Here is a 27,583-nt window from a genome sequence, read left to right on the forward strand (position 1 = left end):
TGGCAGCGGTGTCTGATGCTGTGCCAAGACTCTGCCCAGGTGGTGAAGCTGCAACACAGGCTGTTCTGTTTCTGCGCCAGCTCCAGCCTCCCACCCCCACCCCCCTGCCCGGACCACTGTCTCCTATCTCTTCACATTCATCTGCTCAGACGCCACATTTCCACTCCTACAGGCTTTCCCTTCTCGGATTCTTTCCCCAAAAATCAGCACTAAACCGAAGATGATTTTGCACAAATAATGGAGGCATCAAAAGGTGTTCACTGCAGGGTTATTAAACAGCAGATAATGGAGATTTGATTTAAACAACTCCCCGTCACGTTTCCTCTGCAGTAGATTTCACTGTGAAGCTTCTGCAGCAGAAGCTCGCCTAAAGCAAAGGGAAGTCCCATCAGAGTTAACACAGCGTGGTGCTTTGAAGGAGGAAGGTAAGTGTGAGCAAGGCGCTGAGATGGTGGTAGTTTGTGTGTATGTGTGTGTGTGAGGAGGGACACGTTTGCCCCCACAGGCAGGGAGGCCTTGGCCTGCGGCTGAACCTCACACTTCAACAGCTGGTGTTGACCTGGACCTGGGCCCTCATGGGTCACCTCCCCCCTCCTCATTACACACACACAACAGGGGACCACATACCTCCTTCCTATTCTGCACATTTTTTACGGAAGAACCACAACCGCCGGGAAGAAAAAAAGGCTTCAAACACACAAGAGGCAGCAGAGTTTCTCTTTAGGATTTATTTCACCTGTGTGGTGAATAGAAAAATAGGATGAAAACAAAACTTCTGAAGGGAAATCTAGAGAACATTTTTTTTTATTAATTCATTGCTTTTTTATATTTAAAAAAAATCAATAAGAAATTCAAAACATTTGCATTAAGAGCTTTGTGCCTTTTTTCCCTGCAACCAAGAGAAAAGAAAGTAAAAGTATCTTTGGAATCCATCTTAAGGGCTGATTTTAATACATATCATAATCTGCTTTATCTACTACATCAAAATGCTATAAATATTTTTGTCCTCGTATTTATATGCTGGGTTAGCATTGGAGCATCGTTTTTTTAATATTTTTTTAAAGAAAATTATGAACCAAAGTACCACCAAAGTTCAGCAAGTCACATTTGTCAGTAAAGAAATTCTTAGTCGTGCAACTACGTTAACAAAAAAATGTAAGTACCACCAGAATATTTTCATCTCAAGCGCAATTCTGTACAATTTTGCATGTTTGTCCTACTTCGTAGTAGTCAACACAAGTGTACACTGACATTGTAGACAGACACCCTCTGAGGCAAATCGCTCTGCCTTAAACAGTCCACTACAGGTGCATCAAGATAAACCATCCAAAAGTTAATTCATTCAAATAAATTCAAAAAGTGGAACTCTCATCGATTCATGACGCAAACAGATTGACTCACAGCTAATGAAACTCCATAATTCCTCCTTTACAAGAAGGGTTATGCCTGTCGTTTCTGCTAGTTCAGAGTGCTGTACTCAACACCATGGAAAATTGGGTGGAAGAAAGAAATTGTACAAATAACAGCACTGCATTTAACCCTCTCCAGGCAGATGTTGCAGATTTGCAACAGCTAAATGCCACTTAGCTAATTACTCCACATCCATATTTTAAGAGCTTATGTTACTCAGAAGTACAACAGAAGGACTTAGTTGTGCATTTGCAACAAACAGTTTCTCTCCAGCTCACTAGATAGCACTGCTGACTCACTTTCAACATGGCTGAGATTTTCTAAGCACCAATTTCATTTAAGTATACAACCAATTTCCATTATTTTGAAATAAATACTACATAAGATGAATCATGAATGTGTATAGATATGACACATGCCAATTAGCAGATTTTATCTCTCGGTTTTTCACCAGAGGCATCTCGATTTCAATGTTGTGGATTCGCAACGTGTGCCCAAACAGGTACCAATGGATGGTACATGCTTTATCTACTAGTTTGCCTATATTTTGAGCAACAGCTTAACAAGAGTTTTTGAGATGTTGGTGGGAAAAAAGTTTGAGAAAAATGTGTCTCTAATTTTTAGACAGAATTTTTTTTTTTCGATTATTGTTTTAATTTTTTGATTGTGACATTCAAATAAAGTTAACATTCATATCAGATTCAGCCTTCAGTGTTAATTTACCACTCTGGGCCACTGTTGCAAATCTGCAACATCCCAGAATTCATTGCATGTGAATGTCTCTCTCAAAAAAGTACCCCATATGATAATTTTCTCCAAATATCAGATTTTTTCCTGCAACTAAAATTTAATTTGAGCCTGAGAGGGTTAAGCAAATCCTGAGCCAGAGAATGGAAAAAGTACTTCTATAACTTGGTAGAACCTCTGGTCACCTTAATGTGATGGCAGGGGTTCATTGTGAATTAGCCCAAGCAGGTACATTAACTGAACAGTACAAGGTTGCACATATTAATAGGCCTACATTTCTGTATTAATGAAAATGTATTTGTTTTTTTTTGTGAGGGTGGTGGGAGGTTCATTAGCTGTAAGCTAACATGTTTATTAAGAAATGAAGTTTTGTCAAGCTGTAACAATACAATCTGATATAATCTGTTACAATATGACTTTTAGTTTCTGGATGGCATTTTACTGGGATAAAATAACTTTTGTGTTTACTAAGATGCAGTTACTGTTACAGCTCTGCCTCAGGGTCTGCCGTACCAAGCCCAAGTTTTAGCATTTCCCTGTGGGACCATTAATGCAAAAAGAAACCAACACATGGGGAGTTCCTCTTCCACATATCCGGTCATCTTTGGTATCAGGACAGTGGAATGCATAGTTGCAGTGATACAAGAGGGAGCTGGTCAGATCTGGTGCTTTTTTTGTTTTGTTTTCAGCACAGGCTTCAACTCCAGCCTGAATAAAAACAGGGTGACTGCTGCTTATCCTCAGGGAGATGGTCTGGGAGGCAGGAAAGAAAGGAGGGGAGTCATGTTGCTTTTAATTCCTGGCCTCTGCAGGGTAAAGCTAGAGTCAGAGATGGCTACTGGAGGAAAAAGAAAAGTGATTGAGGAGAGATTCCTCGTGCCCAGGAAGGAGAGAAGAGTTTCTGCTGGAGTCTTATTTGCAAGAATGTCGCGTCTTGTTGCAGGACTCAGCTTCTTTTTCTTGGCAGCCTGCCTGTGACCAGCTGTCTCCCTTTCCTCCCTTCCTCTGTCACTTCGCATTTCTCCCTTCCAGCCCAGTTTCTTTGGGTTCTGCTCTTCTCAAAGCCACTGCAGACTTTGTCATCTGCTCTCCAGCCTGATTCCCCATCATTTTAAAATTTAAATGTCTCAGATTTAGGCGCATCTGGTTCCCTCACCGCCAGGACCGCTCCTACGAGGGGGTTTTAGCTTCGTATCTTCCCACCACTGCAGAGCCTGTGCCGTTTTCCTGTTTGGGAGACGAGCATCCTGCGGTTGGACCGCTGTACGGAGAGGAGCTGCTGCTGGTCGAGGTTGGGCGGTGCGGCATTGACAGAGAGAGGGGCAGAGGGGCGTCAGATGCTGCGGTCAGGGGGTCTCGATCCCGGTCCGGAGGGCGCAGCACGGCAGAAGGTGGAAACGGGAATGCCAGAGGAAATCCTGTCATATAAAAGAGCCTGCCAACACGCCGCGCCACCTGTGGAGATGAAGGAACCATACGACTGTCAGAACAGCTCTTTTGGCCTCATGTTGGTTATTTTTACTTTATTAAGGAGAGAGAGAAGAAGAGAGGCTGCAGTTTGAGGGGCAGGCGAGTTTAAGAAGGGGAGGGATCAGCTATTCTATGCTATGCTAATAGTTTTCCTAAAGACAGAAACACACAAACACTCAGCCCCACTCTAACACACTGCAACACACACGCGCAGGTGTGTGGTGTGTGTACCTGTGAGCGGATCTTGAGCGCAGGCCCCAGCTTTAGTCCCAGGGTGTTGAGCAGGTGCTCCTCAGTGAGCAGCGGCAGTGTCTCCCCATCAATGGCGTGCTCCCGAAACACCTGGCAGAGACACAGCCGCTTCAGCCACAGCCCCGACAAACACACACACACCCTCTACCACCACACGCCCATCAGTGTTTATACAGTGTGGATGAATCAGTAATGGAATGACTAATGGCCTTATATAACAGGAATCATTTCTGAATAGTAACTTTTCTATTGATCATTTTAATATGTTAATTATACAAATCTATGGTAGCAGCTGAGTAGGAGAAATACCGCCTGATGTGTCTACGTTAAAGACGGCTCATCAATTTTTGCAGCTGTTCTTTGAGAGTCAAATCAACTATAGTGTCTCTGATATTTCAGTTTAGACCCTTAGCTGTGTCTGCCGGGCCTCGAAGAGAGAAGTTTTATAAATCTGTTATTTAATTGTTGAAAATCTAAGTTTAGAACTGAAACACTACTTAATCTAAAGGTAGACCATTTTAAACCCATTACATTGTCATTGTTTTTCTGGCCATTGGGGGTCCCCTCCCCTACATGTTGCTGAGTATCATCAGTTACCTTTGTATTGTAATGAAAGCGGTGGAAACACTAATAATCTCCCCTTTGTAGAAAATAAAAACTGAATTGGCTGGTAGCGATAATGCCGTGTTTATTTCAGGGTTCAAACAGTCCAGAAAACAAGTCTTGAGAGTTTGACTATTTTCCAGGTCTGGATAAGTATAAGAAAAAAAAAATTCAGAGTTTATTCCAGTTCCTCCTGTTTAAATGTCTGCTTCACCCTCTGTTTCCATCTGTCTATACTATTGTCCTGTTTCCTACTTTTTCCTTGTTTTTGTGTTTTTCAATGTAATATTTGTCCTTTTAGTGGTGTTAATAATTTCAAATGTTCATAAAAAAAAAGCCTGAGAATTTGGTTTTTAACAAAATTGTGTGGAAACCCTCAGAATAATCTTCCTGATATCTGATCAATTTTTTAATAGCTAGTGCTATGATAAACCTTACTTTTTTACAATGTTGTTTTGTAAATGCTGGTGTAATGATGCTCAAACATACAAGTGATACACAAACAAAGACACACTCATTCACACTCAAATCTTCGCCTGCTCACATTCACAGTAAACTCGGAGAAAACCTGCAGTTCTGCTATTTCTACCTCAGCATAAGGACATTAATTTTAAAATCCACCAGGTATTTGAAGTTATTATTACTCTTCTTCTATGGTTATTAGCCTGCCCCTGGCCTCCCTCTCCTCCCCCTCTCTCCTCCTGAGCTCTCACCTGTGCATATTCAGCACATCCAGCCAGGCTGCTTATGAAGCCGCACACATCCTCCACGCTCCACTTGCTGACGTCTTCCACAGGGTTTGACGCTGTCGAGTCCTCCCCATCCATGAAAAGACCCCCCAAAGAGCCTGGAAATAAAGAATCAAAGGATACCCACAGCAGTCGGTGAAATGTCAATATATGCAGCGAGCGCACACAGCTGAATCATACATCAAAATCAGTAATTCTCAAGAGTCGGTGGGTTTAAAGAGGAAAGCACAATAATGAGATAAACAGAGTCAATATGGAAGGAGCAGAATAATCGATAAATGTGAATCGAAGGGTCTGAGTGTTTTTAGTGATTGTTTTATTTGACTAAGGTTGGGAAACGGCGAGCAGGAGAGCAGCAACATGTGTACAGCTGTTGGACATCAGCTAGTTAATGTTAAGGTAGCATTAATACCTCAAACTTTCTTCCATACAGTGGGTTAAAGACCCCTCTATTGAGTCAACGAACAAACTTATTTAGTGTTCATCTATATGGAGGAATGACAGCTGCAGGGAGGCCGCTAAATTTATTCTCTTTGGAGCATCATTTCTTAAAAACAGATTGTGTCAGGCTAGGAGCTGCATATCTTTTATAGAGACTGCAGACTGCCTGCCTGAGCAGATGCCTGACCAAATACCCAGCTAACATCAACACTCTGTTCCTCTATAAAGAGCAAACGTCTGCACTAAAACAATGTTTACCTGAAAACTACTTCCAAATTAGAAAATTATGCCAGACAAATGAAAATTTAGTAATGTAATATATAACCATGTAACAAAAATAAACCAATTAAGACCCTAAAATTTACTGTGGAGCAGTGCTTCTCTGGTAATGGATCAGTATTATAAACCATTGTTTCTTGGTTTAATTAAAGCAAAACACTTTTATTAAAGTTGTTTTAAAACTGCAGCATATTTTACCAAAACATAATACGGTTAGTCTCATAGCAGCTTATCAGTAAAGCAAGAAATGCAAACATGTGCTTGCATTACTTGGGTGTTGTCCTGTTTTAACCTCTTATTTTTTATTTACTGTGTAATAATATTCTGATTTATAAGCTGACAGTTTATATGAACTTATTGGATTTCCATCGCCTCAGCTTCAGCTGTACATGCTGAGCCTCCAAGCTCAGAAAAGGTCCAATAAATGGTGTAACTGCTGCTGCTGGTCCAAGAGCAGGACGGCCTGTATGTACTGACAACAAACTGCCCCTCCCCCTGTACTCTGTTTACGTGGCTGTGCTGCTGGGAGGGGTGTGGGGGGATACTCGTGGGTCACTTTGGGGTCAAAGTTAGGGCCCCTAACAAGTAGAGGTCGCCACACTGGAGACATGCACACATAGAGTGATGCTAATGGGTTTCACATGTCACCTCTATGCAGTGTGTGTGTATGTGTTGAGGCTCTCTCACCCGCAGGGAAGTAAGGGCTGGCGTAGGGAAATCCAAAGGGCAGCGACTGAGCGTGAAGAGCAGGCAAAGGTGGTATGAACCCTGGTGGCAGGTGATATTTGAGATCGGCCTTGCCATGTCCAGGGGTGAAGAGGTTGCGACTAGGTGACTCTGTATCTGCTGAGCCGGAGGCGCTCAGCCTCCCTGAGCTTGCGCCGGTCTCTTTGGCACTCTCACACCCTGCCTTGCTGCCAGGCTCCTTCCCCCTGTTCCTCTCTCTGTTGCCGGGTTTACTGCTGGGCCTGGAAACGAAGCTCTCTCGCCTCTCTTCGCTTATCTCCGTCTCACTGTCTGAGTCTTTCATCTCCTCATCGTGTACCTCCATGTCTCCCTCCCTTCCCCTGTCGTCTCTTCCTCCTCTGTGATCTCCAGGACGAAGCTCTGTCTCGGGTTCCCTGCGGCTGGCCTTTCTGGATTCGCCATCCGGCCCGACAGCAGAGCTGTGAACCTGTGTGTCTTTGGGTGTGGAGGTCGCCCTTGGTTGTTGTTGTTGTTGCTGCTGGTTGAGAGCTAGGAGGGGAGTGGCGGTGCCGTGGCGTAGCACCAGCATCGCATTTGAGCGGCGGATCAGCTCCTCTCGTAGGGGGTGTCCCTCTGGGATGTCGTGGAGACTGCGCAGGGCTGGATGGTCAGGGGGCAGGCCGGGAGGGAGGGCTCCTAGAGGGTCTGAGCCAAGAAGTCGCTGCTGCTGCTGCTGCTGTTGGTGGAGGTTTTCCAACTCTTTCTGTCTAAGCAGCTCTGCCGACATCTCAAGCCTAAAAAAGAAAAAAACGCGGAGACTTTGACAAAACAAACCTCTTTCTTCACGTCTCTTATGCTTGTGCAATAAATAAATTTGGTTAACAACAGTTCAGGCTCTAGTTAAACTTCTAACCTATAAGTAGTAACAACAAACCTGGCCAGATTCTGCTTCCTTAATAGCTCATGCTGCCGAGCCAAGATCTCTGCCTGGGCAGGCTGCAGGAAGCCGTAACCTGCAAGAGACGAAACGTCAGAGATGCACTTTCACATCATTTCACAACTGAACATTGGTTCATTTGGTGCCAATTTGCACTGATCTGGGAAAACATTGGGAGGACCGACAGTTGAAATTGCATTTTCTTTTTTATTATTTTTTAATCCACTTTTTTAATAAAGCAGTTAACTTTTTCACTTTTTATCATTTACATTTCACCATAGAATTGGTCTAGCTAATCTGTCTTTTTAAAATTAAGGTTACTAAATTCTAAAGTTTGCTTTCTATTTCCTTTCTCTTGACTTTTTACAATGAAATAAAAATTAAAGTGAAATTCTCGCACTAAAAAGATGAAAAAGCTTCCTTTGTAAGACTTTTGAAATGCACTTTGGGGTCATTAATGGCTATTTTTTTAATTGTGGCCTTGTGGACTTTAGATATAACGCTTAAAAAAAGTAAAATCTGCACGTGGGAAATGGAAGAATATGAAGGTTATTCTAAGTGAAAAAGAAGCACATTCTGCTTATCACTCACCAGGAGCCTGGCAAAGGGCGGAGGGCATGCCCAGGAAGGGAGGCCGTAGGTGAGGCCCTAAGGTGACGTGAGGAGCAGTTGGAGACAGGAGGGGTGGAGGATGGGACAGCTCTCTGTGCAAACAAATAAAAGCAAGGCATTAGTTCATAAATGAATTAACCCTCTGGATTTAACTGAAAAACACCTTCACAAAAAGAATTGTGCTGTCATTGTAAAGAGAAGCCTGTATTCACATCCTAACTGATATATAAGCTGTATTTTTATTAGGGGGCCCCCATGTCACTCCTGTGCCTCATCAGTCTTGTCACGCCGCAGCATCCGTCGCTGGCCATTGCTGCTCCCTGGACAGGAGCCTTTCCTTCCCCCTGCAGCCTCTCTCGCACACACATAATGAGGGCTGAATGCACAATGCCAGTGGGTCACGCTCCGACAGCTGGGGCGGCCCCTGCGTCTTGACCGGGGCCACAGGCTGAAGGACCTCCTAATTAACACTCCTCTCTTCTCTCCCCATTTTTTAATGGCCCCCACTCCGTCTCCCTCCCTGTCGCTCTCTCTCGACTTCATTGAAAAGATGGAGCATCCAGCAACTCTTCTTCTGAAAAGGCCTCTCTATTATTGCCATCATCTTTTGTTCTCTTTGAGGGGGAAAAGGTGCCTCTCACCTTTCTCCCACTTCTTCTGTCTTAACCATCTCCCATCTCTATACTGATGTGTCCAAAGAAAATCTTAGTCTTGTTGATAGATTTCTTTTGCCATCTCCTCTCTTTCACCTTTAAGTACCTTCCTACTCCAACCCCTCATCCTGTCTGTTTATTCTGCTTATTTCACTTTCCCCTCCTTCCTTTTTAACTTCTTTTCTTCTCTTTACTCTCTTCCTTTACCCCCCTTCGCTAAGGTTCACATTCTTAAAGGACAAATCACAGACAGTGTTTCCAACATATTGTCTTCTTACAAACCAAAAGTGTTATGTAAAGAAAATAACAAATGGTTCAACACTTTTCATATATAAAAGCATCAAATGTGTGTGGATTTATAGTTAACCTCCTTTCTTATCCCCATAAATAACCCTCTTGAACCTAACTTGCACTAACTTCTGTTTGTGGAAAAGTTTAAAACAAGGTTAGGTTATAAAAGCATTTAACATCTCTCAGAGGAATGTCCAATCCCTCATCTGAAAATGGACTATGGTGCATAAGACAAATGAAACAAATGAAAAACCAATGAAAATAGGGCCATATATCTGTATGGAGCCACCAGAAAAGGTCCTGTAGAGATCCACAGTTTAGCTTGGAGAGCTTTTTTAAATGAGGCACAGAATTTACAGTAGTTGGAAACGCTCCCTTAATGCTAATAGAAATGTTGGAAGCAGAAAATAATTTAGGAAAGAAAGCCCCAAGAAGTCCTATTTAAGCTTGACCGCAAGTCATTTAACGGACACAGCAATCATGGAACAAGGCTCTACCACTTCTCGCTTTGGCCGACATGCCTAACAAGTGTAGAGAAATGCTAAAATATCACATGCCTCTAAACAGACAATCCTATGGACATGCTCTTTTTTTAGCAGGATCAGAAAAAAAAATGTGATGGAGCAATGGTACAATCCGTTCAGAGGCTGCAAAGTGCTTAAAACTAAACACACCCTAAAGCCAGATCTACGATATAATGGGTTAGACCAGACAAGACCAGTGCAAGTTTAACTCTAAATTCAATTTAGAATCTGAGGCAAATTTCAAAACTGATCCTCTAAGCTGGTGGAACTTCAGTAGAAAAAAAAAAGACTGGACAAGAATGACTCGGGAGCTGAAACTACAGAGAAAGATGCTTCTACAAATAATTGACTCTGGGGATGTACACAAATGCATGCCACACTTTTCGGATTTTTTTTTTTCTTTTTATGTGTAAAACTAAATAAGTCTCCCCAGAAAGACATTTGCCAGGGTGCTGGAGAGGAGAGTCTGGATGATTTTGAATCATGGCTTCAGGAGGAGCAATGTGGTTTTCATCAGAGCCGTGGAACACCAGACCAGCTCCCCACCCTCTGCATGGTGCTTAGGAGTTTTCCCTACCAGTACAAATGTGTTTTGTGGACCTTGAGAAGTCATCAAACATCCCTTGTGGTGCCATGTGTGGGAACTCCAGAAGTACGGGAGTAGAATTTTGGTCCCTAGTATTAATTTGGACTCGGTGGACTCCAGCAGGGCTGCCCTCTGTCACCAGTCAGGCTCCCTTGTGCCGGAGGAGGTTTTGTTTTTGGGACCAGACAAATTTGTCCCGGCTTTTGGCAGACGAGTTTTTGCAGGCTCCCTTCTGTCAAGACCTACAGCATGCATTAAGGTGGTTGGCAGCCAAGTGTGAAGTGCCAGGAATGAGATTCAGCTTCTCAAAGGCCACAGCCATGGTTCTCAACTGGAAAAAGGTGCATTGTCCTTTTCAAGTTGAAGAATAGTTCCTGCCTCAAGTGGAGGAGTACGAGTATCTTGGGATTAAGAGAAAATGGAGGTGGAGATCGATAGACAGATTGGTTCAACTGCTGCTATAATGTGGACGCTACATCGGTCTGTTGTGGTAAAGAGAAAGCCAAGCAAATATGCAAAGCTCTACATGTGCCAGGTGGTCTCACCTATAGTCATGAAATCTGGAACATAACCGAAAGAACAGGATGAAGTGGCTGAAATGAACCTTCTCTACAGTGTGGCTAGGCACTCCCTTAGAGATAGGGGTAGTAGTTTAGTCATCCAGGAGGGGCTCAGGTAGAGCTGCTTCTTCACATCAAGAGGAGTTGGGCTGAGTTGGCTTTTTGTTTTTCAGATGCCACTGAACGTCTCTCTCGGGAGGTGTTCCATGCACGTCCCACCAGAAGAAGGCCCAGGGGACTACCCAGGACATGATGGAGGAACTATGTCTCTCAGCTGGCCTGGGAATTCCTTAGGTTTCCCCCAGCAGAGCTGGAGGAGGTGTCTCGGGAGAGGAGAGTCTGGGAGTCTCCGCTGAGACTGCTACCCCGCGACCCAGTCCTGGATAAAGTGCAAGACGAGGAGTAGAAAATCTATAATGTTTCTTTAACTTCAAAATCAAGATTTTTGTGCCGGTCTATTGGTTTAAGCTTGTGGTTTTAAAGCTATAAATGAAAATTCAAAGGAATGGCTATGGCTGGCAATCCAGGGTAGGAGGCTGCCACAGGAATGTGCAACATGCATCTTGACCTAATGCAGATCTCAGGTATGTGAAGACTTGAGCATTGGCTGGATGATAATACTGTTTACAGCCATCTCTATTCCAGTCATTTGTCTCAGTTTCCAGCTCTGTATATAACCACTTTTCTTCCTTACTATTCTCTGAAGTTTCTGCTACCATCTGACCACTTGGCGCTCAGCTGTCTGACAGCCGCTCAACAAAAGCAAACATGGGAAACAAGCTGAGCAAAACAAAGTCAAAACCAACACTGGCACGCTTGAAACCTCAGATATTGTTTTGAGACTGTGTTCAAATTAGCCAGCGCCCGCTAGTCTCTCTCTCCTCTCTAAACGGCAGGAACAGCAAGGAGTGTGAGGACACATGCTGAATAGGAGCAGGCAGATGAGACTGAGGGGGGAAGCTTAGCTGTGTGTGTATATGCCTCTGTATTCATTGATTGCCGCTGAAATGCTAATACTAATCGTATAACCGTCCTCTCCGTGGCTACCCCGCACTCCAGTGGCAGCTCCAATTAATCTTGGGTGAGGGCTATGGCGCATGACCCCGGAGCCGCTAGCCAAGACCCCGTTAGCCGCCGCTTATGTAATTACACCGCCCAGTGTGTAATCACCTGGCCTAATCCCTCAGGGCCAGCAATTAGCCCTGCGACGCGTACTTCCACTAGGCTACGCCACAGCGTCCGCAAAACTCCCATCCACCCCCACCGAGGCTCCCGCATGCCAGACTCTCATCACAACCCCCCCTTCTTTCTGATATTCCCTCTCCTTGCGCTGCCTTGCCTAGCGTTTGCCCGCAGATGAATAACGGTCAATTAAAGCTGCATGACTGGGGCTGCCAGGCGTCTGCGCCACCATAATTAGGCCTAATCACGGGGAGGAAAAAGAAAGAGCAGAGAGAAAGAGAGCGTCTGACACTCCCCTCCTCTCCTTCATCTATCCCTCTCTTCCTCCTTTTATAGGAGGCAATTTTGCGGAAGGAGTGGCAGACATTAGGCGGGTTGGTGTGTATTGGGTGCATGATGCACACATGTTTCTGTGCACTTATTTATCTGAGTCTGTGGTTTTCTTTTAGCACTCTGTGCATTTTGTTGGCAAACCACTGACATGCTATAAAAAGATAAGGGAAAAACATTTAGCCTTTTTTGGGGGGGGGGGGTTGCTAGGTTTTTTTTTTTTTGCAAAAGGTTGAAAAGAAGCACGGATGCAAACCGAGAATGCAAGGTGGACTCATCATCAAGCTGAACTCTATCAGTGGATTTTGTGCGTCTCTCCCTGCAGACAGGCCACAGGCTCATGGGGAACTCACTGGTGTGTGGCGACCTGTCAGAATGGCGACAGCGGCCCCGTCCTGCAACAGCGCAGGCCCAGTGTTTTTAAGTGTGTGTGTGTGTGTGTGTGTGTATGTGTGAAGGGCTGCCCTTAATGACTGAAGCGTGGGGGGATTAGGAGCGCCGCGCGGCCGCCTTCGGCTCCCTCTCCGCAGGAACACATTTACACAGGAAGCTCATTAAAATGGATGAGGCTCCCTCCACGCTTGCTCTCTCTCCCTCCTGCTATCTCCGTCTCTCCCTGCATCTTCCCTCCACCCCTTTCCTCCCCTTATCTCACACTCTCTCGATTTCCTTACTCTCTATTTTGGTTCATCTTCCTCCGTCACCTCGCCGTCTCCTTTTGCTTCACCCCTGTTCTTACCTCCTGTGTTCTCTACTTCCTCTTTCTCTTTACTTTTCTTCATCCATCCCTTATTTGCTTTGCACATGTTCAGTGAGCCTAGTGCCATTTAGGGCCAGACAAATGGAGCGCCAGGCTCTAAGCCTATCGAGCAGTCCTAATGATTTGTTTTTAACAATGGGCCCTAATGGGCCCCAGATAATCAATGATGAGGGGTCGATGGAAAGGTGAGCCACGGAGAGAGTTAGAGAAGCCTCTATCTTTCGCTCACTTGCTTTCATTCTGTTGGTTTTACTTTAGCTTGTTAATCATACATATTCGTAATTCTTTCTTAACGTTTAACTCTGGATAGATGCTACAGTCTGGCACTCTCAAACTACCCTGTTGTGCAAAGCCTTTAAACTAGCATTCTACTGGTATCCAATACATTGGAAGAAGCCTTTCTTTACATTCTGGAGCAGGGTTTTAGGGATGCATTTGGGGAGAACATTTCTTTATAGACCTCACAGAGGGTCATTGTCATGTTAAAACATGAGGGGGGGTTCGCTAAACTTTGACTACAATGAATGCACACTGCCGCTCAGAGAATATGCTATGCTATGCCATTTGGATTTTCTTCAAGAGGATGAAAAAGCGAGACTCCAAGTACCATCCTTGGGAGTGATTAACCACCAGAGGAGCCTGGTCAACATAGTCAGTGAGATTTATCCATTATTTAATAAAGACTGAACTCTGATATACTGATGCCAAATTGCATTAGTCTCCTGTGGAAACTAGAGGATTTTTTTAAGTTAAGCAGTACCTCTAAGTATCAAAACAAAAATATATATTGGAGAACTTACTTTCTGTTTACTATTAATGCCATTAATAGACTTACTTATATTAATTTAATGCACACTTTTCAATGCTGATCTCTAAAAGTACGAATATTAATTTATAATCTGAAGGATTATATCATTCCTTATAAATCTAAAATGGCTCTGATGGAAACACAGGGTCCCTATCTAAAAATCAGCCCTCAGGTTGATAATGCAAACATCATCCAAAGACTTGCAGCAGCCATTATTTGCAGGAGGCTCACAGAGTTATCATTTAAAATGGTTCATCAGATAGTAAAAAGATCCAAACCTGGCTGTTTAGCCTGTACTATGGAGTAAATAACTAAACCAGATTGATAAACCAAAAGCCCAACATAACAATGTTAGTAAAAGTCAAAATTGAAGCACAGGGAGGCTAAAAGTTCTTGGTATATTTAAGATTTAACCTTAGTCACCCACTAGGTGTTGCACTACAAAGTCTGAATCACAGAAAAGCAAACCAAAGCTGGAACCATTCAAGCAGATCATCCATTTCTCTCGCCCTCGACCATCATTTTTCAATATGATATAGTTAAAGTAAGTGGTAGAGTTTATAATTGAGTCAAAATGTGAATATCCGAGTGTTCCAAAAGAAGATTTGCAATTTTTCCATTGTCAGACTCACCACAAGTAAGTGAAAATGGGGTAAGACAGCCATACATAAACATATCACCAGAATGATTGACAATTAGGACGACCACTAATTTTGATGATCCACCTGGAAAAAGAACATCCTCCACTATACCTTTAACACACACTCATACTAACCTCTTTTATTTGCTGTTATGCACTGTCATGAATAATAAAGTCAGAAATGCTGTATATTCACATATATGTATAACTGTATATTATCTTATAAAGTCTTAGAAATTATCCTTATTTCCTTATGCCACAATTGAGAGGAAACAAAGGACCAATCAGCAAGTTTCATAAAGTATGAATTTACACACAGTTGGTAGAAAAGGACCAAAACCAAAATGCAATCTGCTAATGATTTCTTTAGAGGAGGAGATTCATAAGATATAGAGAAATACCTGCTAATTCAGCTTTATCAAAGGAATCAAGCAGCTGCAGTCTTACTGAAAAGAAGCTAATACCATTAAAGAGTATTTTTTGGCATTTAAATGCCTTTTGCAATGTAATTAGTAGAATGTTTTCAGGGAGGTTTGTTATAAAGAAGGAATTATTTTTCTTGATTAAAGAAAAAAAAAACTGACCATAATAAGTTCATATCAAAAATGTCTGGCTAATTTAGATGTTAGAATTCTAGCTCCCAGTCAATAGAAGTTTAAAATCTCAAGTGTGTAACCTTGGTGATACTAGGCCAAAAAAATATGAAGAGCCATAACATGCCAGTCAAGCCTTGTCCTGGTCATTGAGCAGATGATTACGTACAGGGAGAGCACCCAGCTGAAATGTTCTCCAACATGTCCCCCCATTCATCAATCTTTTTTTTAATTTACTCCAAGGCACGTATTCAGAGAGATGGGGTTAAAGAGAGCTCAAAGGAAGATGTGAGGATGGATTTGGACAGTAATGGATGGATGGACGGTGAGGTCTGGTTAACTCTCCCCAGTCCTGTGTGGCTAATTACTCAGTGTTCTGTCAGAGAACAGGCGCGGCTTGCCGACTACATTCACACTGCGCCACTGGCCTCTCACCCTCACACACAAATTAGGAGACATATTCACACAAACAAACCCAGATTTAGTACGCACAGATGATCACGCATGGAGAGCGCTGGCTCGAAAAATGGAACAAACAAACACGCGGAAAACACTAAGCTCCCCCCTTCCTCAGTCTAACACACAAAAATACATACACCCCCACCGTCTCCCAGAGCTGCACCACACAGCGCCTGGCCGATCTGCTTCCTGCTCATTTCCCCCTCCTACCCCTCACCAATCTTTCCCTCTGCCTCTCACACACACAAGCACACACAAAGATACACACACCCCCTGCTGCCGCACCGCCGGCCCATTATCGATCCCCCGCCTCTCCCGCGCCACATAAATAATCGACAAGCAATTACCCGCCCACTCCCGCTGCCCCTGGCTTTGTTTGGGAGGCGCAGGGGCCAACGCTGTGGGGGGGTGAGGGGGGCAGGCGTACAACTCCACAGCGGTATAGCCAAGATGTTACTGGAGCCTTAGTTTAGACATGTATGTGGAAACTGGGCAGAATGAGAAAGCCCAACATGAGAGCAGATGTTTCTGGAAAAACAAGACGGAGTAAAAAGAAAATGGCAAAAATTGATGAAAACTGACTGGTTATGAACGCTTTAAGCTCCTCCTCGCTGTCCATCAGTAAAGGAGGCTATGGTTAGATATTTACTCTTTTATGCCATAGATATATGGTACTGTGAAGAAGGAAAAGGCTCATCTGGCAGGTTTTTACCTGTCGGTGTAATGCGCATCCCGGTGCTGTGGCAGACCTTGCTTGCGTCTCTGGCTGGATGATGAAGAGCTGCCTGCTGTGGGCAGGTGGGCCTCTAAGGCTGCGGGATTCCTGACTGCTGCAGCCAGCGCCTCCTGACGAGCCCGCAGTATGTCTGCAAAAACAGGAGAAGCACAGAGATCAGTAAATACAGTGAAAATGATAAAGATCCGGATGGATTTATAGTTTTAGCCTTTGCAGGTTCATGCTGCAACACTGTCTTTAACGTGGAATTACTCACTGGTAAGATTATTTGCTTTATTGATTTTGCAAGAGACTGTAGGGCCATGAACACATAAGATGTAATGAAATTAACAATAAAAACTACAGTTCATCATAAATATTTAAGTCAGTGCATAAAAACAAAGTATGCATATTATGAGGTGCTTTTTCTATTTCACATAAACAGAGCAACATTCTCAGATAAATTAATGCATAAACTGCTAATCTGCAAAATACAATGTCAAAGAAGGCTCTCTTAAAGATAAAGACATTTTCAGGGTTTTTCTGTAGAGATGCACAGAAATCGTCCGGTGACTGAAACTGGCCAGTTAAACTAACTTAGCTTAACTAAAAAATATACCATAATATTTGGATTAGTAAACACACTCTGGGGCAATTTTAATGTTAAAGTTCTTACTAAGTAAAGAAGTGTAAGTTAACCTTTATTACTAACAGCATGGTTTTTGAACTGAGATGTAATGCACCATGGTGAATGAAAACTAAAACATGCTGAGACCTGTCCAGGTTTCATTTAAGCTACAGAGGTTAAAAGAGAGCAAGCTTTTAATCAGACAACAGGAAGGACGGACCAAGTACAGCAACGTTTATGTTAAGCTAAGCTGAAAACTTAGTCATGGACAATTGCGGATCAGACATGGTGGGAACCTATTGTCTAGGTAACAGATTACCCCAGTTTAGCAATGTAAAGACAGTTAACTGGCTAGCCGCTAAAAACACACACACATGCTAATGACAGCCTAAAAATGTATATTTAGAATGTTGTGAAAAATTTGAAAATTAGTCTAATATGTGCAAACATTTTTATTTTACGTCACACTTGCTTGAAGTGTTAAATGTTAATGTAGCTAAAGCCGGCATATACTGTGCGATATTTTAAATAATTGGATGCAGCTACAGCTCCAACTGTACGATAAAACCGCAGGGTTTAAAAGTTCACAGTTTGCGACGCAAGTTCTCATATTTCGGCCCAACGCCCTGATGCACACTTACTACGGCCGACTTAATTTAAAAAATGTTTGATTTTCTGCCGACCTTACGATTCCTGATGGGGAGGTGTTTGTGAGAGGCTAATCACCCCTTGTTACCCCCTGTACACTACACGACGTACGATGCACGATCAGGCTGAAAGTTAAAAAATTCTTGCACGATTGGAGAATCAGTCCAAAAAGGGCAATAAATCGTACAGTGTATTCCCGGCTTAAAGTAGAACCAGATTAACTAAAGACTTGTTTTGCTTTACAAATACAGAATTCGGTCACAAAAATCAGATATTTTCTAACACCTGACCAACACAACAAGCACACAATGTTTTTATTCCTCCCCACCCCTGCTGCCATCATCACCACCCCCCACCCCTGCCCTCCCTCCACCTCCTGCCCTCAAATGCTCGCCTCATTCCACCTCTCCGTTCCCTCGGCCTCCCTTTCTCCCTTGCTGGAGAAGAGGACTCATCATTATCAGCCAGGCCAGGCCACACCAGGAGACATGGCTTCTAATGAGAGAAAAATCCATCCGGCTCTTTCTCTCCTCCCTCTCGCTCCCTGCCTCAATCTATCCACTTCCCCCCTCCCACACACACACACATACACACCCCTCCGACCCTCCACCACCCTTTTTTTAATTAGACGGATCCCTCGGGAGCTAGGGGCCATTTCCGCCGCCAGTACGGGTGTGATGTGTGTTTTTGTGTGTCTGCGTGATTTAGGTGCCTGCTAGTGCGTGCCCAACTGTGTGCTTTGTGTGTGCGTGTGTGTACTGAAGCAGCTGAGTGGGCGCCGGGGTGGTGGTGGTGGTGGGGGGTGAAGCGACAGATATTAATGCGGCCTAGCTCCGGTGTATCGATCTGTTTGCCGCGCTGGGCCACAGGGGACTCGGCTGGCGGCAGACAAGAGTGTGTGGGTTTGTGTGTGTGTGTGTGTGTGTGTGGTGGTGGAGGGTGGGGGGTAGAGGTAGGCTGAGAAAGATAAGAGAAGGATGAGAGGAGAGTGAAGCCCCAGAGCATGCACACACACACAAAACACAGAGTCGGGCTGCAGTGCACTTGTGACAGGGAGGAACAGGTGACCTCTGAGTTCTCTGTGGTCACAATTATTTTGCATGGCTGGCTCTGTTAAAGGCATGCTTTAGCAATTTTTATTATGGGACCTCTACAATGTCTTCTAAGCAACTGATTTAAAATCAAAGCTGCACACCTAAATGCATCCCTACCACATCCTATCTACTGCTCTAACTTCTGCAGCTCTAGATCTTAAACCCACAGATAGTTGGGAAAGATGCGTTAAGTAGAAAATGTATATATTTCATTTTCCGCTAACAGTAGAACGCAAAACAGTTAAAAACTTGTTTGACTGACTTTTCTGTTTTCCCACCTTTTTAATTAAATTGAACATCACATAATGTTCTAAAGTACATACACTGTGTGCAGAATTATTAGGCAAGTTGTATTTTTTAAGGATTATTTTTATTATTGGGCCATATTTGTGTTCTTAATCAACCCAAAAGACTGTGTGTGTGCAGGTAAATATTAACGTGCAGAATTATTAGGCAACTTAACAAGAAATATATACCCATCTCACTTGTTTATTTTCACCAGGTAAACCAATATAACAACTCAAAATTCAGAAATAAACATTTCCGACATTCAAAAAACAAACAAATTTTTAAAAAAAATCAGTGACCAATACAGCCACCTTTCTTCACCATGACGCTCAAAAGCCTTCCATCCATAGATTCTGTCAGTGTCTTGATCTGTTTGTGATCCACATTGCGTGCAGCAGCCACCACAGCCTCCCAGATGCTGTTTACAGAGGTGTACCGTTTTCCCTCCCTGTAGATCCCACATTTCATGAAGGACCACAGGTTCTCTATGGGGTTCAGATCAGGCGAACAAGGGGGCCATGTCGTTATTTTTTCTCCTTTTAGACTTTTTCTGGCCAGCCATGCTGTGGTGTATTTTGATGCGTGTGATGGAGCATTGTCCTGCATGAATATCATGTTTTTCTTGAATGATGGCGACTTCTTCTTGTACTACTGTTTGAAGAAGGTGTCTTCCAGAAACTGGCAGTAGGTCCGGGAGTTGATCTTGACTTCATCATCAACCCGAAAAGGTCCCACAAGCTCATCTTTTATGATACCAGCCCATACCAGTACCCCACCTCCACCTTGCTGGCGTCTGAGTCGATAAGGAACTTGCTGCCCTTTACTGATCCAGCCTGGTGCCCATCCATCCATCTGGCCCATCAAGACTCACTCTCATTTCATCAGACCAAAACACCTGGGAGAAATCAGTCTTCAGATATTTCTTGGCCCAATCTTGACGTTTTGTCTTGTTCAAAGGTGGCCTCTTTTCAGCTTTCCTTACCTTGGCCAGGTCCCAGAGTATTGAACACCTTGTGCCTCTCTGCACTCCAGACATGTTGCAGCTCTGAAATATGGCACAACTGGTGACTAATGGCTTCCTGGCAGCTTCACGCTTGATCCTTCTCAATTCATCAGGAGTTCTTTTGCGTCTTTTTTTTTTCAACACGCTTTTTGTGCTCCTGTTGGCTACTTGCTATGAACCGCTTAAATGTGCGATGATCCCGCTTAAAAAGCTTGACAATTTCCAAACTGCTGCACCCTTCTGAAAGACATCTGACAATTTTCTACTTTTCAGAGTCTTTCAAATCTCTTTTCTGACCTGTTGTGCCAAAGGAAAGGAAGTTTTCTAATAATTAAGCACACCTTATATAGGGTGTTGATGTCATTAGGCCACACCCCTTCTCATTACAGAGATGCACACCACCTGATTTACTTAATTGGTAGTTGGCTTTCAAGCCTATACAGCTTGGAGTAGGACAACATGTATGAAAAGGATGATGTGGTTGAAATACTCATTTGCCAAATAATTCTGCACACAGTGTATTACAAGAAGGGGTTTCTACAGATTTCTGTATCATAATTTGATTCTCTGCATCTAAAAACACAGAAGAACTGGTTTATGTGAGCAATTTTAAATACCTAAAATAACACTTTGACAAAACTGCAACAGCATAGAGATATCTGCTAAAAATTGATCCTCTGAAGGATGATTGTAGGACTTTGTTACAATTTTTTTTCTTGCTGTAGAAACTCTCAAAATGTTTCTTAAAACTTTGAGAAACACTTAAGGCACTGCACAGCTTACAGACTCCGTGCCCAGGTCTGTTCTGATCCGCCATAATGAAAACAATATGGTGACGTTATGTGTCTAATAGGCTACATAGCAGGGTATATGCGAGTTAGTTGATGGCAGTAGGGGGGTCTTGTCCAGGGCGCATTTATGCAGGAACTTCCACTTCACAGGCATAAAAACACAGGATTTATATTCAACAGGAAAACAAATAAAAATGATAATTTCCATCAAAGCAACCAGTGAGAACTGTTAACTCTCTTTCTGTTCCTTTAATTTCTCCTGTTATTACCATCTATATTTATCCTGTGTATCCTTGTTCAACCTCAGTGAAGCACTGGGTTCATATTTTGCTCCCTCCCTCTCTCCCTTTATTTCTCTTTTATGTGAACAGAGAGTAGCGGGGTCATCCAGGGCTCTGCCCCTGTGTGAGTCTGTGTGTGTTTGGGTCCACAGCGTAGGCGTTCAGATCCTTAATTTTTCAACTAATGCTCTCATCCAGAGGTGCAGCTGTTGGAGCACAGGACCAGTGTCCCTCTTATTACATATTAAAGTCCTTATTAAAAACACAAACACTCAAAGGCCTCTTTCCTAGCTGTAAGTTATTTTGGAAAACAAACCCGGTTTCCGTGCCATCCCATTTTTCTCACCACAATCAGCCCTGAAGTTGAGCTTAATCCCCTTAGTTAAGCTGGTTTTCCCCAGCGCGAGAATGAAGGCGAACGGCTGGCTGATACAGCTTGGCTGGACTGGTGATGAATTTCATGGATTGGCAGGTTCTCAAAAAGCTAACATTTATCCGCCAAAAACTCTGCATGCACCAGAAAATTAAGAATCTTTCCACGAGGAGGACATTCTGCCAGTGGTATAAGCCCGAGCAGCTGTAAATACGTGCTAAATCTGTAGCACTAAACGTCTTTGTCCTTTGACCAATCAAATGACTGGGTTTTCTATTCTTGTTTTTAGGATAATGCTAGAGATTCTCCACATTTTGAGTCGGGCCAAACTGCAGGAGACAAAACATCCTACTCCTCCTCTCACTTTCATCTGGATCTCTCCCCCCACCTCTCATTTTACTTTCCCTCTCCCTCATCCTTCTTTCATCATGTGAAGAGGGAGGGAAAGCCCTCCTGGCCATTTCTACAACCCAGCTACCCTCCTTCTCTTCCTTTGCCCATCAGGTCCAAAGGGAGCTTCTCAAACAACACCTTGCACCTACACACACACACATCCTCTTCACCCCCACCTCTTTCACGTGCACACACACTTTCATTTTCTGTGCCCTACACTTCAAACACATGAAAGGATGCTCTGCGGGGACCAAGGCTAAAGGGAGAGTTGGCGGTAAGGAAAAAGAGGAGGAGGGGAAGGGGTGCCGGAGCAAGCATGAGAGGGAGATGTATAGGAGACATGAGGGGCCCAGGGGGAGTAAAGAGGAAGGGGGTCATGGAGGAGCTTATTTGAGACCAGGTCAATGTCAAGAAGGTCTCGCTGGGGAGATTCATGTCAGCCTCTTGAGAGACAACTCATCCATCTCCCACTGTGCCATCATCTGGGTCTACCGGTGTCCGTTTCTTATTCAGCTCCACCTGCTCATTAAGGAAGGGGAAGTCTAATAACGCATCTTGTAAATAAACTAATAAACTGGTTATCTGGAGGAAGTTGCCCAATGTGCCGCCCAGGGCTCCTCCAGGAAGTGAGCGCCTAGACTTTGTGTCACTGAGCATTTTTTCACACTAAAAAAACACAAATCTCTGTGGATTTTATAGAGACACAGATGGTGCATGACTGTAAAGTCTAAATGGAACTGACTGAATTTTGTTTTAAAAAGAAAAATCTGATCACATCTCATTTCTTCTTCATCCTTACAGAAGAGATTAAACCACACACAGGTGGGCTCCATTTACTATTTAAATTACTTTTTAACTGATTTAACCAGATTTTATTTGATGGTATCAATGTAAAAACTCAGTGCAATTACTTGTTACGCCATTGTTTTTTTATGTGTAAAACAACAAGTCTTTTTCTTTTCTCTTCACAATCTTGCACTACTTTCTGTCAGTACATCTGTGGTTATTAATGTTTTTTTATTTCACTGATTGGTTTTTAACCTGCACTGGATGTTAGCCGGATAAAGGGCACTATCCCCGTTTCTGGAATCTAGAAGTGAATGGATGAGTGAACCAAAGGGCCTGGATGAAAACTGTTGGAGCTTCTGGGAAAGGAAGCCAGCGATTAGACCGAGCCCTTAAAACGCTCATAATGTGACGCATTTCGCCTGTAAACCGTCTTTTCCGCAGAAAAAGGGCAATTAAAGCCTTTATAGGCCTTCCCTTCTAGATCAGCAGCCAGCAATTAAAAATCATTCCTAATCAAATAAAAATTAAAGTAGATCAACAACAATTTGGTCAAAGCGGCAACTGAATCCATGCTACAGTGATACATTTCTGAAATGTGATGGCAGGGTTTTCTGTTTTTTTTTTTGTGGGAAAAGAAAATGTTGACATGTAATGATAGTGAAGAAGAAATTCAAAAAAGCAAACTACATTTTCTTCAATTGGCCACCCTTCTTGTGCTTAAACCAATCAGATTTTCTTTCTGTAGGCACAAATAAATGACACAACTGTGGTTTCCTGGTTGTAGGGAGATTTAAGAGGACTCGGCTGGCAGCCAATAAGAGTCCCTGAATCAGTCGTGGTGCTGGTGCATGTAAGGGCTTGTGAGTGTTGTTAACAGCAGAGAGTCAGGGTGGTCAGAAATCACCCAGAGTGACACTTTGACGCTGGGTGGGCAGGCACCACAAATAGAAATGTCAGCAATCTCTGAGGCCTGGGTTTTATCCTGGCAGCAGAGTAGCAAAGCGAACCACAGGACCCTGAACACAGCGCCAAAGACTGAGGTTAAAAAGAAGCACTGCACCTTGGTGGATTGGTCACAGCTGACAGAAGCCTTACTTTATAGAAGACATTGTAACACGGCCTGTATTAAGTTTCAAGTTTCACCAAAAAAAAGAAAACAAGACATAAAGTTACACTGTTTCTGGAAAAAGGTAATAAAAAAATAAACTTTGCAAAGAGGTGTCTATGGTGTTAGATGCAAAAGAAGAGGTGATGACAACCAGAATCCACAGAAGAAGAAAAAAACTGACCGTGGCCGGGAAGACCCATACTGCTGGCCAGCTGGTAGAGGCGTTGCTGCTGCTCCTCAAAGGACCCCTGCTCGCTGAGTGCTGACATCATGCGCCTGTAATGCTCCACGGGGCTCATGTGGCCGTGGCTGCCGCCTGCCTCCACCACGGGACTCTGCGAGTTTTCTGAAAACAGGAGAGTTTTCAGAGTCATCAGAAAGTTCAATGCACGCTGATGGATAGAGACAATGGATAAAGTACTTTTATTGCTTAGCAGCCTGCAGGCTATTGAGATCTAAGCCTCCATCACAGTGAAAAGAAGGGCAACTTAATGTTTGACTTAAATCTTTAAACAACATAATGATTCCTAATATCAATTTTCTGTTTAAGTCCATACTAGAAAAAGGAAGAGAAATCAATAGTTTCCAAAAGTGGATTGGTACATCTCATTCCCCAAATTAGACAGAATCAGCTTTGGAGATTTTCTAAATAGCTTTATTAAGAATCTGAACATATTTTTAGACAGAAAACGGCTGCAGCCTTCATTAAACCAGCTGACTTGCATTGCACAGCAATATGTGGGGGACGGGCATCCTGACTAAAGCCAGGCATATACTGTACAATTCATTGCCCTTTTCCGGCCGATTCTCCAATCGTGCAAGAATTTTTCGATTAGGCCGACTTTCAGCCTGATCATGCATCATGTAGGGGCGATTAGCCTCTCACGACCTCCTCCCAATCGGGAATTGTTAGGATGGGAGAAAATCAAACATGTTTGAAATTCGACTGGCTGTCGTAAGGTTCCATAAGAGCGTCGGGCCGCACAGTGTGAGAACATGCATCGTGAGCTTTGAACTTTTAAACCCTTTTGTTGTACAGTCTGAGCTGTAGCTGCGTGCAATGATTGAAAATATCGCAGAGTTTGCCTGGTTTAACTCTACTCTAAACAGAACTGAAGACAACTTTAAGACTTTCCCCAGCATTTGAAAAAAAAAATCCTATTATTAATTGAATCTATGGGTTTTAATCTGATACTGAAATGTATCAGGAGTGGATTTTAAACATGTAGTTTAATAACGTTTAAAATTCTACAGGGCCCAGAGGTCTAGATGAAGAAGAAACACACAGCAGGAAGAAATACAACAAAAAATGTTTACGATTTTAAAATGTTGCACTCTTAGGGTTTATCTTAGTCTGAAGCCTCCTTCAGACACTATCCAGAAGTTTTTCCACATATTACTTACCCAAAAGGATAAGAACACTCCTCACATGAAGCTATATACAGAGTCATAAACTGATAATGCACCGAGTCTGACCTCAACATGAACTCTTAATTTCTCAGACACAAAACGCTGCATTTTCCATACCCACAATGCAATACTGGTTCTTAGCAGTGAATAAGGAAACGTACAAATATCCATAAGGATAAAATGCATTTAACTGCATCAAAATGGTGCAGAGTAAAAGATTTTTGTCTTTGATACCCAAAGAGCTGTCAGCCTTCATGGTTAATCTGTCTCACTCCCTGACCTCCCTCCTCCCTCCTTTCTGTCAATAGTAACATGATCTAAGGCGAAGGTGGTGGGGGATACAAGGGAAGGTGGTTCAGGAGTTGGAAGAAGGAGACAGAAGATGAGGCGGAGGAGGGAGAAGCAGAAGGAAAGCTGGGGTTATTTTTACCACCCTCCTCCTTATTGAAACCTGAGTCTGGCCCCGGGCAGGCGAGCAGGAGTGGCGCTGAGGAGCGGAGGTGGAGGTGCTGAGGGGAGGAAGCAAAACACGCACGCATCTCTGTCTCCGCCGTCGAGTTCCTGCTAATCCACCCAAGGTCCTAAAGTGTATGTGCTAGCATGCATGTGTGTGTGCGCAACTAGTCTGTGCCTGTCTAAAGTTTTCCTTCTCTCTAAACGCAGCGGTGGGTGCCGACTTTGCAGCTGAAAGGAAAACAGACATCATTTACACAGCGGCATGGCTCCATCCACACGCTGCTCCCTCTCTCTCTCAGACTCTCCTCCAGTCTATTTCTTCCCCTGTGTTAGTCATTAAAAGATAGCGTCTGTCGCCAGACTTCATGGCAAGTAGATGAAACCGGAAAATCTACCTCATAAGCAGGTGTCGAGTCAGGCTTTGGGTGTGGACAGAGCTAAAGGTTAAGACACAACATCAACATCATTTATTTAAAGACTTAGATGCTGCAGGGGCACATTTATGGGAACTAAGTCTGCTTATACACCAATGGAGGAATATATGCAAAGTCAAAATAAAAGGATCGTTGATATAAAAGCAAAAAAGCAACTGATATATCCCATGAGATGCTAAATAGAATCCCCCATTACCCCTTTGCTTTGAAAAGGAAGCTAAGGCAGAATGCACAAACACAACACTAAACCAACAGGCTCCCCCTCAGCCAATAACTAACCCCATGCATCTTTTAGAAGCTGCCTTGTGTCTGAGTAGGACTATAATGGCTGGGAATATACAGAGGAAGAGGCTCCAGGCAGGATTGCAGATAGTCACAGGTCACCCAGTGGGCAGAGGTCCAAACAAGGACCCATCAGAACCTAAAAGTCCTCCAGCTGATGTTTGTAGAGTGTATGTTTAGTAGGATGTGCAGTGAGCGGCTGTTGCTCTGGTGTATAATGCATCACCAGAGGTCCCCCTCTAGTCAACAGGGACTGGGCTCTGTGGCTGTGATGGCCCCACGCTGGGTGGCTGGTTTCACACTACAAAAAGGGAGAGGGGAGCATAGCACAGAGGTGGAGCTGCAGCAGTACACAGTGGTTGTAGCTTAACCAAGGTGAGATGGTTGTAATGACCACAGATGCAGTGGTATTTTAAACTGGCACTAAAATGTGGCAAAACAAAACTGTTCATTTGTCTTTCGTGGAAAGTTGTGGTATTAAAAAAAGTAAAACACTGAATCTGTAAATCCACTTTAGAAGAAAAGCTACAAAAAGGTTTAGAGGGAGTTTGCACATGTATTTATCTCCAAAAGAGTATCGTATTGAAGTGTTGGGAGGCAGAAAAATCAAAGACAGTCCAAAATGATGAAAAATTCAACAGCCAGTATTTCAGAGGGATCTATTTTTTTTACATCTGTGCAATCAACATTGATTGATTTGAAACGGGGGAGAAGGAGAGGATTAAAAAGGAAAATAAGGTTGATGTTTACTGAGAAATCTGCTGAACCGGCCAGCATCGGCAGATCAGTAGCAAAAAAATCTGATCTTTACTTTTGTTCCAATCAGTGAATGGACTCATTAGCTCTAACAACTCTTGGCCCTGGACAATGTCACTGCAAGAAGAAGATTAGCTGTATTCAGTATCAATGATAAGAAACTCAGAAGAACAAATGATGTAAGATGCTTCTAGAAAGTAGATAGTATTTTTATGGAGGGAGACCTCTGCAGACTGCAGGCTCAATCTCATGGAGCTAAGCTGTTGTTTTAGCTCTTTGTAGCATTTAAAGCCCTACTTACACTACCGCTCTAAAACCGATCTGTGCCGAGTTCAGACCGAGCTTGGATCAGTTAACCTTGCCGAGCATTTACACATCATGCTAGCACGGTTCCTCGCCTCCTAGTGACGATTTACGGTACTGTTACGGTACGGCGCCCGTAACATTCAGAAAGTTTGGTTATTATTGTGATATTTCGTTGTTTGCAGAGAGTCAGGACGAAGAAGGCAGTCAATATATATATATATATATATATATATATATATATATAATATATATATA

General features: G+C 43.3%; 1 protein-coding gene across 3 annotated transcripts in view; it reads right to left on the bottom strand.

The window, feature by feature from the left end:
* Positions 1-2,467: 2,467 nt before the first annotated feature.
* The window catches only part of samd11 (sterile alpha motif domain containing 11), a 63,434-nt gene continuing 38,318 nt past the window's right edge, over positions 2,468-27,583 (bottom strand). For 2 of the 3 annotated variants that reach the window (XM_015381320.1, XM_015381322.1), the window contains exons 6-13: positions 23,866-24,030; positions 16,286-16,439; positions 8,167-8,279; positions 7,573-7,651; positions 6,639-7,432; positions 5,196-5,329; positions 3,859-3,969; positions 2,468-3,612 (exon numbers count right to left, since the gene is read on the bottom strand). In XM_015381320.1, the coding sequence (XP_015236806.1) occupies positions 3,328-3,612; positions 3,859-3,969; positions 5,196-5,329; positions 6,639-7,432; positions 7,573-7,651; positions 8,167-8,279; positions 16,286-16,439; positions 23,866-24,030 (1,835 nt within the window). In that variant the 3' untranslated portion in view covers positions 2,468-3,327. The remainder of the gene's footprint in view (positions 3,613-3,858; positions 3,970-5,195; positions 5,330-6,638; positions 7,433-7,572; positions 7,652-8,166; positions 8,280-16,285; positions 16,440-23,865; positions 24,031-27,583) is intronic. The other variant, XM_015381321.1, reaches the window with a different exon arrangement.

The sequence above is a fragment of the Cyprinodon variegatus genome, unplaced genomic scaffold, assembly GCF_000732505.1.
Source record: "Cyprinodon variegatus isolate N-32 unplaced genomic scaffold, C_variegatus-1.0 Scaffold231, whole genome shotgun sequence".
NCBI lineage: Eukaryota > Metazoa > Chordata > Actinopteri > Cyprinodontiformes > Cyprinodontidae > Cyprinodon > Cyprinodon variegatus.